Consider the following 18,653-nt stretch of genomic DNA (forward strand, 5'->3'; position numbering starts at 1 on the left):
GTATTTTATTGAGAGGCAGGGTCTCCCTGAGTGGCTTAGAGCCTCCCTTTGGCTGAGGCTGGCTTTGAACTCATGATCCTCCTGCCTCAGCCTCCCGAGCCGCTGGGATGACAGGTGTGACCCCTGTGCCCGGCCCTGACATTGCCTTTCCAAGCCACCCATGGCAGAGCCTGGGCCTGGAGGGCCAACCTGTCCATCGTCCATCCATCTGTCCAGGCCAGGTGCTGCTCGGCCCACGTCCCCGTGGCTCCGGGCGAGTGATGTGACTTCCCTGGTCTCGGTGGCTTCGCTGTGGAATGGGGCCGTTTCGGGAGCCCCTTCTCCAGGTGGGTCCACAGAAGGTTCTAGAACAACGGTGGACACTCGGTCGGCACTCCAGAAATGAGCGATTCTGGGGTCACTGTGAGAAGTCACTGGAGCCTGGCTGACCCCGGGCAGCGGCAAGACGCGGGTCTCCGAGCCTTTGTGTCCCCGTGTGTGACACCCTCCTCCCCGTCCCCGAACCCGGAGGTGCCCACGGAGGCAGGGTCCCCTGACCCCGAGAAGACCTCCCAGCCCGCTCCCAGCTCAGGAGGAAAACCGAGCACAGACAGGGCCGGCCAGGGTCACCGCAGCAGCTGGACACAGGTCGGGTCGGGCCGGGTCCCCGGAGCCCAGCTGTGGAACACGCCGTCCTGACCTCTGGCTGCGTCCCCTGCTGTTGTTGAGAAGTGAACTCGGCCACCACCTCCAGCCCGGCCCGGCCTTCCCCTGGGCTGCTGGGCTGGGCCGGCTCCTGGCTGACCCTGGCTGTTTGCTGGGTGACCTGGGGGTGGGGCAAGCTCTGTGGTCAGCCGTCTCTCACCTCTGCCTAAAAACCAGGGGGGGAAGCCGGGCGAGTTGGTGCCCACCCTGTCATCCCAGTGACTCGGGAGGCTGAGGCAGGAGGATCGCAAGTTGGAGGCCAGCCTCAGCCACTTCCGAAGCCCTAAGCCGCTCAGGGAGACCCTGTCTCTGAATAAAATACTAAAAAGGGCTGGGGACGGGGCCTCCTATGGTGGGTGGGGACACACTCCAGGCATCAGGCTGCGCCCAGGCCCTCCCCCGCCTCCCCATAACTTGCAGATGTCCCACCCTCTGACCGTCCCCCTCCTCCTGTCCCCTTGTCCCTGAGGGGCTGGGCTGAGGTCCAGGGAGCGTCCTTGTTGGAGAGATGCTAAGAAGCCTCCTGGGGCTGAGGACAGCAGGGCTTACCTCCGGCTGCCACTGTAGGGTGGACGGCCATTGGGGAGTGGGGCAGAGGTCAGGGTGGGCAGCTGGTGTTGCTGATACCTTCTCCTGATTTCAGGTTCCTTTTTTTTTTTTTTTTTTTTGGTACCAGGGATTGAACCCAGGGGCTCTCGACCTCTGAGCCCCGTCCCCAGCCCTATTTTGCATTTTATTGAGAGACAGGGTCTCGCTGAGCTGCTGAGGGCCTCGCTGTGGCCGAGGCTGGCCTCCAACTTGCGATCCTCCTGCCTCAGCCTCCCGAGCTGCCGGGATGACAGGTGTGGGCCACCGCGTCTGGGTGTCTGGCCTATGATTCACTTTTTTTTTTTTTTTCCTTTAAATTTGCAAGAACAAATAGCAAACCGGTTACTCAGACTCGGGCGTTTGGCAGCTGTTTTGTGGAAAATGAATGAAATGAGATGTCGCTTCGAGGAAAACAAGGGATAGGAGTCATTGCCGGTAACAAAACCCTCGCCTCCACGGGAGAATCAGCGTGTCGGAAGACGCCCAAGGACCAGGGGCCAAGGCTGAGGGACTTTGCTGCTGAGACAGGTTGTGACAGCTATGAATTTGATGGTTAGTCATTCAACAGTGGGATGTGCTGTCCTGCTGTGGCTGTGGGGTGTCCCCAGAGCCCCCCGTGGGGACGATCCAGGAAGGTCCAGAGGAGGAGTGAGGGGTGTGAGGCCTGAGCCCCAGCAAGGAATGGCTCCCTGGGGTCCCCTGGTGGCCCCTGGTGGCAGGTGGGGTGTGGAGGAGGAGGTGGCCCTGGGGCCGTGGCTTGGGGGTCTCTCTTTGTCCCTGGAGAGTGGAGTCCCTGCTCCCTGGTCCCCATGGGAGCTGCTCCCTCCCCACACTCTTCCTCCATGATGTCCTGCCTCCCCTCGGCCCAGGAGTGGAGCTGCCATCTGTGGACACCCTGAGCCCCAGGTCCACTGTCCCCCTCTTAAGTCACCATGGAGAAGAGCGGCCTGAGACACGTGTCAACATTTGGCAGGCTGCTGATTCTCCACACGACCAGTGCATATTGCCACAAACTCTCTCGCAGGCGGGGAGACGGCAGCTAAAAGAACAAGGTAGGTCCCTGGATTGTCACATGATCAAGTTTGAAAAGTCCACTCAGATAGTTGTAGATGCCACAGAGCAACTGAACTTGGAGAAATCACCCTTTGCTGAATTTCATTCAGTGTCGTAGCAAAGAAAAATATTCATAAAAATCGTAAAAGGCCATTAAAGCATTGTGCCACTGGGTGCCAGGGCGCACTCCTGTCGTCCCAGCGGCTCAGGAGGCTGAGGCAGGAGGATCGCAAGTTGGAGGCCAGCCTCAGCCACTTAGTGAGGCCCTGAGCAACTCAGCGAGACCCTGTCTCTAAATAAAATATCAAAAGGGCTGAGGACGGGGCTCAGGGGTAAAGGGTCCCTGGGTTCAATCTCTGGTTCCAAAATAAATTAAAAAAAAAAAAAAAACCAACCCGCTATCCTCCCTTCTGACTAAATATCTGCGTGAGGCCAGAATTTCTTCACATGGCTCCGTGAGAACCCCATGTTGTAACCGGCTTTGCAAATCCAGCTGTTTCCCATTAAGCCTGACACTGAGGAGATTTGCAAGACTGCAAAACAGGATCCCTCCTCTCATTGATTTTTTTTTTTTTCTGTTTTGAAAAAAGGAAAAAAAAAAGCCATTTTTTATAGACATATTTTTTTCTGGGAACGTGTAACGTTGCTCACTTTTGAAGGAGAAGTAGAGAAAAATAGTTCTCGGCACTTTCTGTCTTTCTCTCTGACGCAGGAAATCTTCCTAGTCACAGCCCATGGGAAGTCACGTTCCTTGGGGGCCTGGAGGTCTCTGGAAGTGGCGGAGAGATAAGGTCCCTGGATAACATGGCTGTCCTTGTGACGTGGGGACAGAGTTAGAAATGCTTCTGGACAAAATCACACTCGACAAATTAGCGCTCACCTGAGATCACATTGAAGGGGATATTTCTGATTATTTTTCTTTTTTTTTTTTTGCTGCCGGGGATTGAACTTGGGGACACTGGACCCCTGAGCCCCGTCCCCAGCCCTATTTTGTATTTTATTTAGAGACAGGGTCTCCCTGAGTTGTTGAGGGGCTCACTAAGTGGCTGAGGCTGGCCTCCAACTTGCGATCCTCCTGCCTCAGCCTCCACCGCCTCTGGGATGACGGGTGGCTGTCCTTGTCCCTGTAGACTGCATAGAGCGCTGTGGTAACAGAGCATAGGGTTTTGATGATGCTGCGGACAGCCAATGCATCCCTCGGTGGCTCTCTTGGGACAGACTGCCTCTTGTCCTCAATGCACCGTGGCCTTGACCTCTCCTTAACTTTGAGAACAGGTCCCTCCTCCTGCCCCAGCCTCTGATCACCACACCGGTCCTGTGGCTGGGACACTGTCCCACGTGCCCAGGGGCCACCTGGAGGCTCCAAACCAACTTGGCCCTCAACCTCACTTTGCACAACTGGGGGCGACCACCAGGCCCCCTGATCTGAGCAGTGGTGGGGGACAGGCCAGTTGGGCTCTGTCTCCTGACCCCAGGACACTTGCCCGGGTCTCTCTCACTTAATAGCCCAGATGGTGGTGAGTCCCCGCCCCCACCCAGAGCCCAGCCTGACTGCTAAGCCTCCACTTGCAGGCCCAGCGGGAGCCTGGATCAGCCCCTTCCTGCTGGCCAGACTCCTGACCTTAATCCCATGCGTGCACACAGGGCCAGCTTCAAACCCCTCTGTCACAAAAGGCCCTTGTTTGGCTCCGGCTGGCCCTGTCCCCGACCCCCATGGCTGGCCTAGTTCCCTGTGGAGCAGATCCATCCCCAGGCCAGGCCAGCCTGCCCTTGTCCTGCAGGGGGAAGAGATTAGAAGAGCCCTCGGGTCCCCTGGAGGGGGGTTTGCTGCAGAAATCCAGGATTATTTCTGACCCCTCAGGCTGCTGACCCCTGAGCCACAGCCCAGCACTGTTTATATCTATCTCACTGAGTGGCTGAGGCTGGCCTCCAACTTGCGATCCTCCTGCCTCAGCCTCCCAGGCCGCTGGGATGACAGGCGTGGGCCACCTCGACTGGCCCTGTGTACTCTTTGAATGGCCAAGGGGAAGCCAAACTGTGCTCAGTGTCCCCTCCCACAACCACCAGCAGCCTGGGAGGACACTGGCGTGGACCCCAGGCAGGGAGCCTCAGGGTGTGGCCAGGCTGCTCTGCCGCTTCTGGTTGAGTCTGGAGGCTGGTGGCCATGACCTCCAAGGTCCCAGCTTCCGATCTGTAAAATGGGCCTGGAGGCAAGGCCCACCCAGAGGTTTGGCAGCAGACTGGGTGACGTCAGGGGGAGCCGGTCCCCACGGGCTCCCCCACTGGGGAGCCTGGAGCAGCCTCTGTCTGGCTGAGGGGGGACGGGCCTCCCTTGGAGGCTGTGGCATCTGGAATTCCGGGCGGGGCCCCGACATGCCGCCTGCCTGCCCATCGACCCCTCCCGGGAGGTGGCATCTGGATTTGTTCAGCGGAGCCACTGCGGGATGTCCCTCCAGGAGCAGGGGCGGGAACAAGGCCCCTTTGTCTGGTGGCTGCCTGCTCCCTGCGGCTGGGCCGTGGGTCAGAGCTGAGGCCAGACATTGGGCACCATTGCTGACAGAAGGAGGCCAGTTTGGTGGGGAAACTGAGGCTCAGAGGATGGGACACTCCAGAGAGCTCAGTTTGTCACCCGTGGAAGCAGGATGGGACGCAGCCCCTGCAGTCAGGGTCCTGAGCTTCTCTTCCCCCTCATGTGGGCTCCACGTCACCCAGTTATTTATTTTCTTGGTCCCAGGGGTGCTGAACCCCTGAGCCCCGTCCCCAGCCCTTTTTATATTTTATTTAGAGACAGGGTCTCGCTGAGTTGCTTAGGGCTTTGCCAAGTTGCTGAGGCTGGCCTCCACCTTGTGATCCTCCTGCCTCAGCCTCCCCAGCTGCTGGGATGACAGGCCTGGGCCACCGCGCACGGCCCTTTTTATTTATTTTTTTTATTTTGAGACAGGATCTTGCTAAATGGTCGAGGCAGGTCTTCAATTTGGCATCCTCCTGCCTCAGCCTCCCAAGCGGGTGGGAGGGCAGGTAAGACTTCTAAGGTAACCTGGGGAGGCAGTGTGACTGCGGAGGGACCCAGGAGAGGGTGGGGACTCCGGGTGGGGACGCCCTGCCATTAACGCGACCTCTTTCAGCAGATTCACCTAATGAGAATCAGATCTAGGCTCCCGTCCTGGGCCAGCACTTGTGCAGTGGGTGGGACCTGCTTGTGTTATTATTAGTCACCAACCGCAGGCGACTTGCTCTCCCATTGGGCCCACAGGGTTTCTGCCCAGCCCAGGGTGAGCCCACCGGGCGAGGGGCGGTCTCCCGGGTTCTGATTGGCTGATGAGCCTGTGGCGGCTGCGGAAGGTTTTACCGGGATCATCCTGGAGAGTTGGCGCTGAGTGAATATCGAGCTGCATCCAAATCTAACGGAGAAGAAATGGACCTCAAGCCCGAGGCTACCAATTGACCTGCCATGCAGGACCTGCCAGGATGCCTGTCAGAAATCGGACCAGAGGCCCAGCTATGGCAACGCCTGTCATCCCAGCGGCTGGGGAGGCTGAGGCAGGAGGATCACAAGTTGGAGGCCAGCCTCAGCAAAAGTGAGGCCCTAAGCAACTCAGGGAGACCCCGTCTCTAAATAAAATACAAAACAGGGCTGGGGATGGGGCTCAGGGGTCGAGGGCCCCCCGGGTTCAATCCTTGGTACCCCCCAAAATATACATCAGGAATCCTCCATGAATTAAATTGCACTAGCCAAGGCTCTTGGGTGCAAGAAACTGCCACTTCAACTGGAATTATTCCCTTAGCCTCGTGTTCCACACCTGGCTGTCCCCTGACACTGGTCTCATGTGTAGCAGGTTATGCTAAGAGGTGACCTCTGAGCTATAGGAATTGGGTTAAGATGATGTTTAAAGTGTAGACATTGATTTCCAGACGGAGGCCCACCTCCCCAGGGAATAGCATGACCTGCCATCCTGATGCCCAACAAAGACCCCAGATCCAGGGTCACACTGTCCCCGATAGAGTTTTAGAATATGACTTTGCAAACTAGACAGGGCGTTGCGATCACCTGGGGGATCTATTTACTTATTTTGAACTCTCCGTGTCTTAGCTTTACTGCAACAAAATGCCTGAGGCTAGCTACTTTGTAAAGAAAAAAAAAAAAAGTATAGTGAGTTCAGAGTTTTGAAGGTTCAAGGGCCTGGTACTGTCATCCTGGCCAGGGTGCCTTGGGTGAGTGGCATCAGGGTGGATCGTCACATGGTGAGACAGGGAGCCAGGGAGATTCAGGGGCCAGTCTCGTGGGAACTAACCAGGGTCCTGGGAGACACACTTTGGGCAGTGCCCCCAAAGACCTCACCGCTTTCTGTTGCGCTCCACTTCTAGAAGGTTCTATCCCGCCAACACCCTGTCCCTCCAGACCAAACCTGCAGAGCCCGACCGAAGCCGCAGTAAATGTCTTCCCGAGATCTGTGGAAACATGATACATGTGCCCCCGGAGTCTTGGCCGGCTCTAACACTGGCCTCCTTTGTCCCCTCGGTAGCTGGGGACGGGCCACACACTCACCCTGCCCCGTAGATGTCCAGTCGGAAGCTAAAGAGATAAGAGAGCCCTGGGGGGCCCGCAGGAGAGGGGACCTGGGGACGCAGGGGCCCCCCCAGCTGTCTGCACCCAGAGGTGCTCTTCCTTCCCCGCCACATTTGGCTGCCAGGGACGCTCGGATCACAAAACTCTTCTCCTCCTGACGGCTCAAGTTGTTTTTGAAATCATAAGGACAATGAAATTAGTCAGGGATGATTGATATGCCACATGCGGCTTCAACCACCTGACTTCCAAACAGTCCAAGGAGCCGGGCACGGTGGCCCACGCCCATCATCCCAGTGGCTCGGGAGGCTGAGGTGGGAGGATTGCAAGTTGGAGGCCAGCCTCAGCCAACAGCAAGGCCCTAAGTAACTCAGCGAGACCCTGTCTCTAAATAAAATTTGAAAGGAGGGCTGGGGAACGTGGCTCCGTGGTTAAGTGTCCCTGGGTTCAATCCCTGGCACCCAAACAAAACAAAAGAAAAAAATAAAAAATCCAACGAGTCAGGAGCCACTTGTACCCGGGGACCCTGAGGCCAGAGGGGTAAAGCCACCTGCTGAAGGTCACATAGAGAAGCTGTATGTTTAAACCAAAGCCTTTGGGTTCCAAAGCCCGTATTCCCAGACCTTTAGTGAGTGTCGAATGGAGTTATTTTTATTATGCCAGGACGGAGGCTCAGAGAGGTGTAGTAACCTCCCCAAGGCTGCCCAGCAAGGATGCAGTCCCAATAAACGCTACTGAGCCCTCTCTTCCCCATCTGGACTGGCCAGGTGGTGCAGGTGGTGCGGCTGGGCCCACCCAGTTGGTCCCTTGGTCCCTGGGAGCCGGTGAGATTGTCATGAATGTAAATCACACCGCTGCCTCTTTGACCATTCTGTCTCCGCCTTATCAGCAGTAACTTCCTTCAGCTGTGTGTCAGCCTGGCCCTGGGCCCCAGATTCCTGGTGTGTGATGCAGCTCTGTCTGCGATAGCAGCCCTGGCCCGGCTCAGGGGAGACGCCGTGGAGGCCGCAGCTCCAGCTCACATAACAGGGGTCAGGAAGCAGCTTGCTGTGTTGGAGGGCAGCGCCAGGCCTGGGGCTCCCCCGGCCCAGAGAGTGAAAGCGCTGCCCAGGTTTAGACAGGAAGCTGCCGCAGGTTCTCAGATCAAACTTTGGCCCCTCATCCCCTCCTGGCCCGTTTGTGAGCCAGGGGCTCTTCCTAACTGTGTGACTCCGGACAGGTGACTTTCCCTCTCTGTGCCTTTGCATGTAACTGCCTCACTCCTGTCCTGGGCTGCAGGGAGCCCCTGGGGTGCAGTGGTCACTCACTCCTGGGTCATGGCTGCCACTAAGTAGGGACATGGGGCTGTTCATGCACCTCGGAGGGGGGGGAATGGGCTGCTGGTCAATGAGGTTCTTGATTGACAGAGGGTCAGGCAGAGATGCAGAGGCCAGGAGAGACACAGGTCGGGGAAGGGGGTAAAGGAGGGAGAGAGGAAAGTTCTGGACAGTTCTAAGTAAACTTTGAATCGGAACATTTATAACAGGGAAGATGGTGGGTTTCAGGGGATGTGAATTTTACTACGTCTGCTGGGGCCTGGCTGGAGGCTGGGATGCCAGGTGGGAGCGGAGGAAGGAGCCTGAGCTTGGCTCCTGCTGCAGGGCCTGGGCGCTGGGCCAGACCCTCTTCCCCGGGCTGCAGGGTGCCGGGTGCCTGCCTGGTCTGGACAGGAGTTTGAGCCCTGGGAGGCAGAAGAAGGACCTGGAAGGCAGCTTGGATCTGCTGAGGGTGGAGGGTGGGGACCAGATGGTGGGTTCCCCTCCTGCCTCCACTGGGGCCCGTGGTCTCAGCCCCCGGAGTTGATATGTTGAGTTTATAGTTTGCAGGACCCGGTCTCCACGTCTCCCCATTAACAGCTGAGATCAGCCAGGCTGGGCGCTGTGTCCCCCAGGACCTGCAGAGGTAGGGTGCCTGGGGACTCCCGGGAGAGGCAGCCAAGAGGGTGGGGCTGGAGGGAGGCCGGTGGGCCTCTGCTGGGTCTCCTCCGAGGTCCTCAGGCCATCACCGGGGCCTTGTCAATGGACACCCAGGTCAGGGGTCCAGGCGGACCATGAGGCTCAGGCAGGCTGAGGCCAGAGCTCCCCAGCGCGCCCCTGGCAATGGGGCCGGATGTGGGACTCCAGGTCCAGCCAGGACGGAGGAGGAGGAGGGCGCCGGGACCAGGCACCAGGCGAGCTCCGGCTCTGCAGCAGCACAAGGAAGGGGTCTGCGCGGGCCGCCCCTGCCAGCTCCCAGGCCCGAGACCCCGCCCTTGGGGCGTGGCTGCTAACCAGCCCCGCCCAGGGGCGAGACCTGGTTGCTCCGCCCCGTCCAGGGGCGTGACATCCTCGCCCGCCCAGAGGCGTGGCCTGCTTATCCGCCCCGCCCAGGAGGCGTGGCCTTCTCCCACCAGGGGCGTGGTCTGATCGCCCCGCCCCGCGCCGCGCGCAGCCTGGGGGCGCCCGGCTCTCGACGCGCCGACTGCGGACGGGACGGACGCGGACGCCGGGCGGAGCACAGCCCCGCGGTGAGTGTGCGGGACCCGTGCGCCCCGGGCCCGCCGGTCCCCGCCTGCGCTGCCCCGGCCCCGCCGCCGCGCGCAGCCCGGGGCTGGGGGCGCCACGAAGCCCGCGGGCCGACGGGCGGACGATCCCGCAGGTTGCCCCCCACTCCCCGCCGCCGGCCCGCGTGGCCCTCGCTCTGCGCCGGGTCAGCGGGCAGGTCCCCGCCTGGCACGTCTGTCGCCGCCTCGCTCGCCCGCTGGCTGCGCTCGCCCCCGGGTCTGTCCCCCCCCCGCCCCGGGTCGCCCACCTCGGCAGGGGAGACTGGGGCCTCGCGGGCTGGCTCCCTCCCCGCCACCCTGTCCCCAGCCCCCTCTCGCTGCCACACACACCGCTGCAGCGGAAGGTCTCACACCCTCCGCAGGGGCGCGTCCCGTCCCGGCCTCCCGCCAGCGCCGCCCCCTGCCAGAGGCTCCCGCGCCCCTCCCCGCGGCCCCTCTGCACCCTCTCCCCACGGCCCTTCTGCACCCCATCCCGGGTGCCCCTCTGCACCCCTTCCCCTGGGTCCCTCTGCACCCCCTCCTCGGGTCCCCTCTGCACCCTCTTCCCTGGGCCCCTCTGCACCCCCTCCCCTGGGCCCCTCTGCACCCTCTTCCCTGGGCCCCTCTGCACCCCCTCCCCTGGGCCCCTCTGCACGACGTGCTCCTGCACACAAGCGAGCAAGTGGCCCCCAGACGCGCACACCCTCTTGGTGGTGGGTGTCTTTACTAAAAGCTTGTGCCCTCACCGCAGGCGGCAGCAGGGGACCCCACGTGGGCGCCTGTCACACGCAAGGCCCCGTCACATGGGCCACACATGTCTCCCACACACGATCCGTGTGGCTCACATACCTTCAGACGTGACATCCCCTGCTCTGGGAATCTGGCACCGGAGCCTGGCACAGCCCCATGCACGGATGACCGTTCGGTCCCAGGCACCTGTGGGTCTCTGGGCAGCCCTGGGTGGGGTGGGGAACCCGAATCCTGGGGGCTGGCGGGGCATTTCTCTGGGCCAGGGTCCCTTGCTGCAGGCACCTGGGTGGTCTGGAGGGGCTCAGCCTCCAGGGGTGGGTTTGTCTCTCTCCGGGCTCTTGTCCCCTCCCCTCCTGGTGCTTCGGGCTCCCCGCTAGGGGTGCCCTTCCACCCTGTGTCCCCAGGGTTCTCGTTCCAGCTCTGTGGTGGCCGTGGAAGTGCTATAGTGTGGGCGCTTGTTCAAGCAGAGCGCAGGAGAAGGAAGGGTGCTGGTCCCGGGACCCCTAGGACCTGGGTGGCAGGCAGGGCTCTGTTCCCTGGGGCTTGGCACCCAGGAGAAGCCGTGACTGTTTGGGACTGAAGGACCCGGGCCCTGGGCCTCACTTCTCCATATGACAATGGGGGTGAAGATCGCGTCCCCAGGAGGGCGGGCAGAGTGGCCGCCCCGGCTCCCCACTCTGATCCGGAGCAGGACACCAGGGGTGAGGTCAGAGAACCTTCTCCCCGAGGCACAGCCCGCCAGCCCCGCGGCTCGCCCTGCTGTTTGCTTTGGCTCTGAGCGTGTTATTATTCTAGAAAATTTAATTAGCTGCCAGCACTAACAAGTTGGCCGATTTCACATCAAAGTCCGGATTTCCGTCTTCTCTTGAAGAAAAAGAATCCCAGGCTCTTGCGTTTCGTGATCCTGGTGTCGTGCTGGTACCCACAGGCGGGTGCTGCCCATCGGGTGGGGCAGCTGTGCCCTTGGGCGGCTCCTGGCTGGCCTGCTGGACCGTTCCTTGCTCTGACTGCTGGGGACGTTGGGTGTTGGGGGCTTCACGGCCAGGGTCAAGCTTTGTCCCCACGCACATCTTGGGAAGCCTCGTTATCTTACCAGGCATGGGAGTCGCAACGGGTGGCCTTCATGCTGGACTGTGGGGGACAGAGGCCTGCGGTCCTCCCAGGCAGAAGGCAGGAGCAGGTACCAGGGATGGAACTCAGGGGCCCTGGACCCCTGAGCCCTGTCCCCAGCCCTATTTTCTATGTTATTTAGAGACAGGGTCTCCCTGAGTTGCTCAGGGCCTCACTGTTGCTGAGGCTGGCTTTGGACTCGCGATCCTCCTGCCTCAGCCTCCCCAGCCCTGGGATGACAGGCGTGGGCCACCGTCCCCAGCTGAATCAGGTCTTATCCCTCACTTTGCCTCCCAGATGCTGACTGCCACCTTGGGAGGCCACATGCTTGCCCCTGTGTGACAGATGAAGGGAGGCCCAGGAAAGGTCTCCCAGCAAGAGCAGAGGTTTCAACCCAGACTTTCCTGCGGTCTTTGTCCCCTCTCCCGTCACTGAGCCATGAGAGAGGGAGGACTGGGTGTCGCTGACCCTGTGGGGAGTTCCCTGAGCCTGGTCCACATCGGACAGCCACATAATAGGTGCTCAGTAAGTCCTCCTGCCCTGTGTGGCTCAGGTGCGGGGACTGTCTTCCCACAGGGTCAGGGTGGAGTGGACCAGGACCTAAGGGGACGCCTTAGTCCTCCATGTTGAAGGGGCCTTTCTAGGGGCCGTAACAGCCAGCACAGGATTCCTGCATCGGTGTGATGCTCACGGTGTCCCCGCGTGACCACCAGGTGGGGACGGCCATGTCTTGTGCCTCCAGGATCTCTGGGGTGTGTCCTCTTGGCACCAGATGCTCTGTGTGTCTGGCAGTTAGAGGCTGCGGGGTGGGAACGGGTTCCCTAAGCCCCTGGCCACTCCCCGCAAATGAGACACCGCACAGAGGGACTTGGGGGACCCCATGGGGCAGAGGGACAGCCAGCTGCCAGCTCCGTTCCCTGAGGCAGCGTGGGTGGGGCAGCCAGCGCCTCCTTTGGGGACCCAGTTTGGTGGCCCTGCGCTCTGGGCCAGACTCCTGGGGAGGCAGGTCAGCTCTGCTTTCTCCACGGGTCTCCTGGTACCCGGACTGAACCAGGGGCCCTCGGCCACAGAGCCCCGACCCCAGCACTTTTAATATTTCATTTAGAGACAGGGTCTCGCTGAGCTGCTTAGGGCCTCGCTAAGTGGCTGAGGCTGGCCTCCAACTCATGATCCTCCTGCTTCAGCCTCCCGAGTGGCTGGGATGACAGGTGTGCTGCCCTGTGCCTGGCAGCCTTGGTGTGTTCTGAGCAGGAGCAGGAGACAGTCAGACTTGGAAGTTAGAGGTCCCTGTGCAGTCGGGTGTGGGGCAGGACTGGGGGACAGAGCAGCAGGTGGGAGGCCTGCAGGGGACAGGGCAGGGATACTGAGGCTCACATGCATGTGCCTGCCCGCAGTCACGCAGAGGCTGAGGAGGACGGGCTGGGACAGAGGCCAGGTCCCCAGCAAGGGGCCCTCCTGGCTGGCATGGCTGGCGCGTGCCACTCTCCACCTCCTCTGGCATGTCCTTCCCAGGCCCTGGGGGTCAGCCCCTGCGTCACTTTGCACCATTGTCCTCGTTAAACAGGCTCAAACGCCCATCTCTGTCCCCACAGGCCGCAGGGGAGGCTGGTCCAGGGAGGCCGTTTCCTTCCTCAGGGTGGGGAGCCCGCTGCGCCCCCAGGGCTGCATTGTCCCTGGCCAGCGTCCCCACCCAGGTCTGGAAGGGCTGCCACCCCCGCCCTGGGCAGCGGCCAGGAGTCTTGGCCTGGGGCTCGGTCATCCCACGGAGCTGGGGCTCTGCTGGAGTCCATGCGGGGACAGGGGACAGCCTGGCCGTGGGAAGAGGGCTCTGGGGTGCGCGGGGACGGAGCTGTGCTCAGTCATAGGGGTCCTCTCTGCGGCCTCAGTTGTTCCAGCTGTGAAATGGGCCAGGTGGCTGTGCCCGGCCCCGGGGTGGGCAGAGACGCAGGGGTGGATGCAGCCTGCCCAGCGCCCCAGGCACCTCGGTGGTCCCTTTAGATGGACTCAGGCTGTGGTGGCCCCTTGCCCTGGTCCTTTTCACAACTCCTGGTCCCCAGGACCCTGTTGTCTGTGTAGGCGCTGCCCCTGGCCCTGTGGTCGGGGGCCCCCAACATCCTTCCTGCTCGGCCTGGAACCCTGTGGGCCCTGAGTTCCCAGCCCTGCGCTGGCCCGGGAGCGGGCGTCCAGCCCCAGGTGGCTCAGTTCTTGGTGTCCTCAGAGTGAAAGTGTCCAGGCTTGGGCACCTGCTGGTCTCTGTTCAGAGCAGTGACCTGGAGGGGACAGCCCAGCTGGGGACTGTGTGTGGGGACAAGAGGGGCACCCTGAGGGGCTTTGTCACACGCCCTGCATGCACATGTGTACCCCAGGGACCCCACCCTTTTCTGGTACCAGGGACTGATCCCCGGGGCGCTCACCGGCTGAGCCAGTCCCAGCCCTTTTCGTATCTTATTAGAGACAGGACCTCCCCGAGTTGCTGAGGCTGGCCTCCAACTCGTGATCCTCCTGCCTCAGCCTCCCAGGCGGCTGGGATGGCAGGTGTGGGCCACAGCCGGGCTGCCGTGTCCTGGACAACAGAGGGCTGGCTGTCCCCTGCTGGCTCTGTACTTGGCAGCCTCTCCCCTTATCTGCTCCCTGGTTATCTTGGAAAGCAAGTTGGTCTCACCACCTCCTCTGACCCCACATCCCTGGGGCTCTGTGGCCATTATCTGATCACGGGCTGCTGCACCAGGCCCTGGAGGGGACCTGTGCCCTTTCTTGGGGAGACTTGGCTTCCTCTTCAGCACAGTGAGGCCAGGCCCTACGAGTGCCAGGTCTCCGCCCGCCTGTCCGCCTACCTTCTTTTCATTGAGAAAACTCTCTTTGTTTTGCTGATGGAAACCTTTGACCCCTGCTGTGGGATCACTTGCCTGAAATCCAGAATACCCCCTGCAAAAAAATACAGCAGGATCAAGCCCCCTCAGCCTCCTGGACCCTCTGTCCCCTGCCCACTCGTTCTTAAAAGAAGGGGGGCATGTGTCTGCAGATATCATAGGTCCACCAGGACCACAGGATCCTTCTCTGCTGTCCTGATAAGTCAAAAGAAACTGAAGGGGGATCATCCCTCACCAAGGGTTACTAATCCTTGAAGTCTGTCCCTGAGGTCATCTCCAGCCCCATTTGGAAGGGCCCTCCTGTGAGCCCTTCTGTGTTTAGTTTGTCCTTGTTGGGGACATTTATTGAGTGACCCCTGTTTTTAGTGCAGCAAGACCAGCGACTTGTTTTTGAACGAGGGACTAAACCCTGGGCACTAACCCCTGAGCCCCGTCCCAGCCCTGTTTATTCTTTATTTAGAGCCAGGGTCTCGCTGAGTTGCTCAGGGCCTCAATGAGTTGCTGAGGCTGGCCTCCAACTCATGATCCTCCTGCCTCAGCCTCTCGAGCCACTCAGCAGGTGCCCGGCCGGCAGGTGCTTGAAGAAGAACTGGGAACTGTGGGGCTCTGGCTGTCCTGCATCCGCCAGGCCCTGCAGTCACATGCCTCCGCCACCTTTTACTAGTCATGTGACCTCAGGCAGATCACGCACCTTCTCTGGGCCTCAGTTTCCTCATCTGTAGAGCGTGGTTAACAAAAAAAAATCCTGGAATGTTGCCAGGGCCTGACATCCCGCTGGCACGGAGGAGTGGTGATCACTCACGAGCCCGATCAACAGCTCCAACCCCGACTGTACTTGGGATCCCGTGCCAAGAGCACGTTTATTTTTCCCAGTGAACTTGACCACTTCCTTTTAGCAGACAAGGGGCCCCCGGGTCACTGTCTAATTTCCCCTTTGGCCTTGGCTGCCAGGAAGCTCACTCCTCCAGGAAGGTCTCAGGAGCAGCCCTTACTTCCTGTTAGGTCTTTAGTTCTTTTATCCCCTCGTCCCCTCTCTGTGGCTTATGACTCACTTGGGCTCCGTGGTCCTCATGTGCTATTATTTTGTATTTTGGCAAAATATGCATAAAGTCTGCCATTGGAAGGCTCAGCTCAGTGTCGCGGAGTGAACTCAGCTCCTCGGGCGGCCATCATCGCTGTCCTTCTCAGAACTTTGTCATCATCCTGGACAGGCCTCTGCGCCCATCAGCACGCAGTCCCAGACCCCAGGTGCAAGCTGGGCACCCTGTGGGGACGGCCACCATGCAGGGGACCCGCTGGACAGCGGGCAGTTGGCACTTGGGATTCCCTGGGCTCCTCTGTCGGCACTGAGTTAATCACAGTCCTTCAAGGATGACACGCGGTGGCCTGGAGCTGCCATCACCTGCTGTCCTAGCGCAGGGAGTTCAAGGTCGCGACAAGGCTCTTGTTTAGGGCGTGTGGCAACCACTCCAGTCCTTTCCCTGTGGACGAGTGTCCAGTCTTGTCCAGTGGGTCCCTCCGTCTGTCCCTAAACATAAACTGTCTTCTGTCTCTGACTCTAGGCGTTTGTCATTTGCAGGGACGGCAGGGGCTGCATGTCTGCCTCTCTTTGTCCCCTTCACCACGTGGCCCTCGGTTGGGAAGCTACACTGGTCTGTGACCCTCCTGGGGTCCTGCCTGTCAGGGAGGAGGGGGTGCCCAGGACAGTAGCCATGAGGGCACCATAGCCCCTGGGCCTGCGGGCTGGGTGGGCCGCTGGGGACCCTGGCAAATGGGGAGGGCCACCGTCCCACCCTGACCCCCGTCACTGGTCCCCGGGAGACGGGAGGACATGGGGCTGGGGGTTCCTTCGAGGTCACCGCTCCGGGGACTGAGCAGGTAGCCCCCAGGGCCAGCAGCACATCTGCAGGCTGCACTGCCTCCGTGGGCCTGTGGGAACTCGCGTGGCTTCTGCAAGGGTGGGGAGGAGGGGGAGGACTGGCCAGGAGGTGGCATTTGGGTGGCGTTTGGAGAGGAAGGCTGTCAGGAAGAGAGCCCAGGGAGTGTTTAGAGGGCCCCGCAGAGCTGGGCCGTCGGGAGCCTTGGTGCGGGGCTGTGGGTGTGAGGGCAGCCACTGGGGAACCGCTGGCATCCGATCCGCAGGACGCCTGCTGCCTGGCAGAGGCGGAGTCTGCGGCCGGGGCGGAGTCTGCGGCGGGGGCGGGGTCTGCGGCCGGGGTGGAGTCTGTGGCCGGGGCGGGGTCTGTGGCCGGGGCGGAGTCTGCGGCCGGGGCGGGGTCTGCGGCTGGGGCGGAGTCTGCGGCCGGGGTGGAGTCTGCGGCGGGGGCGGGTTCTGTGGCCGGGGCGGGGTCTGCGGCCGGGGCGGGGTCTGCCGCAGAGGGCTGTTCTGAGGGGAACCTGCAGCACCTGGGGTTCACACTTCTGGGTCTCTAGAGGCAGGGAGGTGCCCAGGATGCATTGGCTGGTGGCATCCCTGGGGCTGAGGTCACCTTCCTAGGGTTTTCCTGGCCTGGGCCTGAGGCTGGAGCTTCAGAGGGGGCGTTAATGGGTGTAGTAAAGCCCGGAGAGGGGGCTTGTTCCTGCCCAGCACCCACCCTGGCCTTGCTGTCTGGTTACCCGCCAAGGAGCTGAGTCAAGCCACATTTTGGGGAGAGAAAAATCATTTTGGGCCCGGTGCAGCGGGAAAACGCCTGTCATCCCAGCAGCTGTGAGGCAGAGGTAGGAGGATGGCGAGCTAGAAGCCACCCTCAGCAGCTTAGCAAGGCCCTCAGCAGCTCAGTGAAACCCTGACCCTAAATAAAAATGAGAGGGGACGTGGCTCAGGAGTTGGGCATCCCTGGGTTTAATCCCTGGTACCAAAAAAAAAAAAAAAGTTGTTTGGGTGGTCCTTTGTGTGTCGGGCCGCGTGCGCCGCACGTGCGCAGGCGTGGCCCCGGGCGCCGCACGTGCGCAGGCGTGGCCCGTGCTTGCGCTTAGATAGTGGATGCTCAAGGCGTCCGTCGCTGGCCTTGTACTCTGTTGGCTGAGTGTGACAGAGTGTGTAAGAGAGAAAGAGAGACTGGGCCTGCGTCAGGGTTCTAACCAACCGGGTCCTGTGACCCTGAGCGGGCAGGTATAGGGCTGTGGTGACCCCGGGGTGACGCGGTGATGGGGACGTCTGCACCGTGCGTCAAGTCGGCGCTCACAGCTTCCTCCCTCCTGCAGGTCATGGCGCTGCCCCGGGAGCCCGCAGGAAGCTGGCCGGCCCCGGCCCTGACCTGGACCTTGACCCTGGCCCTGGCCCTCAGCCCAGGGGCGGCCGCACCCTGGCCCGACTGCACGGGTGCGCAGTGCCCGCCGCTGGAGCACTGCATCGAGGAGACGCTGGCGCCAGGGGAGTGCTGCGCGACGTGCGTGCAGCGCGGTTGTCCCTGCGAGGGCTACCAGTACTACGACTGCGTGCGCGGTGGCTTCCCCGACGGCCGCGTGCCCGCCGGCCGCTCATACCTCGTGGACTTCGGCAGCACCGAGTGCTCGTGCCCACCCGGCGGCGGCAAGATCAGCTGCCGCTTCATGCTGTGTCCCGAGCTGCCCCCCAACTGCATCGAGGCCGTGGTGGCCGCCGACAGCTGCCCGCAGTGCGGCCGCCTGGGCTGCGTGCACCGCGGCCTCAAGCACCCGGCCGGCCACACGGTGCACCTGGCGCCCTGTCGCGCCTGCCACTGCCCCGACGCCGGTGGCGCACTCATCTGCTACCGCCTGCCAGGCTGCGAGGGCAACGCCTCGGAGCCCGAGGACGGCGACACCGAGCGGCACTACGACGATCCCTACAGCTACGACCAGGAGGTGGCCGAGGCGGAGGCCAGCGAGGCGGAGGCCGGGGCAGGAGGCCCCCCAGCGGCCCTGGGCGGTGGGAACCAAGCCCCGGCCACCCTCCAGGCCACCCCCTGGCCGGCTGCCCTGCCCAGGCCCACGGCAGCCGCCGCTTTGGGTCCCCCTGCGCCCGCGCAGGCCAAATCCCGGAGAGTGACGGATGACGCGGAGGACGGAGGGCAAGAGGCCCAGGAGGCCATTGGGGAGCTGGAGGCACTGGCCACCGCTGCCCCTGCCGGTCCCGGTCTCCGTGCCTCAGAGGTGGCAGCGGCAGCCCAGTTGGGGCTGGAGGAGAACCTGATCCCCGAGGCCCAGGTCACACCGCGTGGCTCTGTGCCCAAGACCAGCGCGCCCCCGGGGTCGGACACCGAAGGCCACAGCCCAGAGCCCACCCCTCCCCACGCCCCTGGGGATCCCGTGGAGCCCAGCGCGCCCCCACTTCCGGCCACTGTGGCCCCGGAGCAGCCCCAAGCGCCCCCCACCCAGGCCAGGCCCCAGTTCCCGCCGCAGCCGCCCCGAGTCCAGAAGGAGGACGTGGACCCCAACTCCGTGCACTCCGTCCCCAGGGGCATCCCTGAAGGTAAGATCCTGTCCTCTCTCCAGGGCACGGGGCTGTGGGACC

At 61.9% G+C, this 18,653-nt stretch overlaps 1 protein-coding gene and 1 long non-coding RNA gene across 3 annotated transcripts in view; both read left to right on the forward strand.

Moving 5' to 3' along the window:
* The first annotated feature begins 221 nt into the window (after nucleotides 1–221).
* LOC143638404 (uncharacterized) lies at nucleotides 222–6,086 on the forward strand. The gene is made up of 5 exons (XR_013154604.1): nucleotides 222–326; nucleotides 1,598–1,824; nucleotides 2,246–2,324; nucleotides 5,267–5,343; nucleotides 5,668–6,086. It is a non-coding gene; the product is annotated as an uncharacterized LOC143638404 (long non-coding RNA).
* A 3,272-nt stretch (nucleotides 6,087–9,358) lies between these two features.
* Fbln2 (fibulin 2) overlaps nucleotides 9,359–18,653 on the forward strand; it is a 38,794-nt gene continuing 29,499 nt past the window's right edge. For both annotated transcript variants that reach the window (XM_077106176.1, XM_077106177.1), the window contains exons 1-2: nucleotides 9,359–9,434; nucleotides 17,384–18,611. In XM_077106176.1, the coding sequence (XP_076962291.1) occupies nucleotides 17,387–18,611 (1,225 nt within the window). In that variant the 5' untranslated portion in view covers nucleotides 9,359–9,434; nucleotides 17,384–17,386. The remainder of the gene's footprint in view (nucleotides 9,435–17,383; nucleotides 18,612–18,653) is intronic.

Source organism: Callospermophilus lateralis, chromosome 20 (assembly GCF_048772815.1).
Source record: "Callospermophilus lateralis isolate mCalLat2 chromosome 20, mCalLat2.hap1, whole genome shotgun sequence".
In the NCBI taxonomy this organism is placed as follows: domain Eukaryota; kingdom Metazoa; phylum Chordata; class Mammalia; order Rodentia; family Sciuridae; genus Callospermophilus; species Callospermophilus lateralis.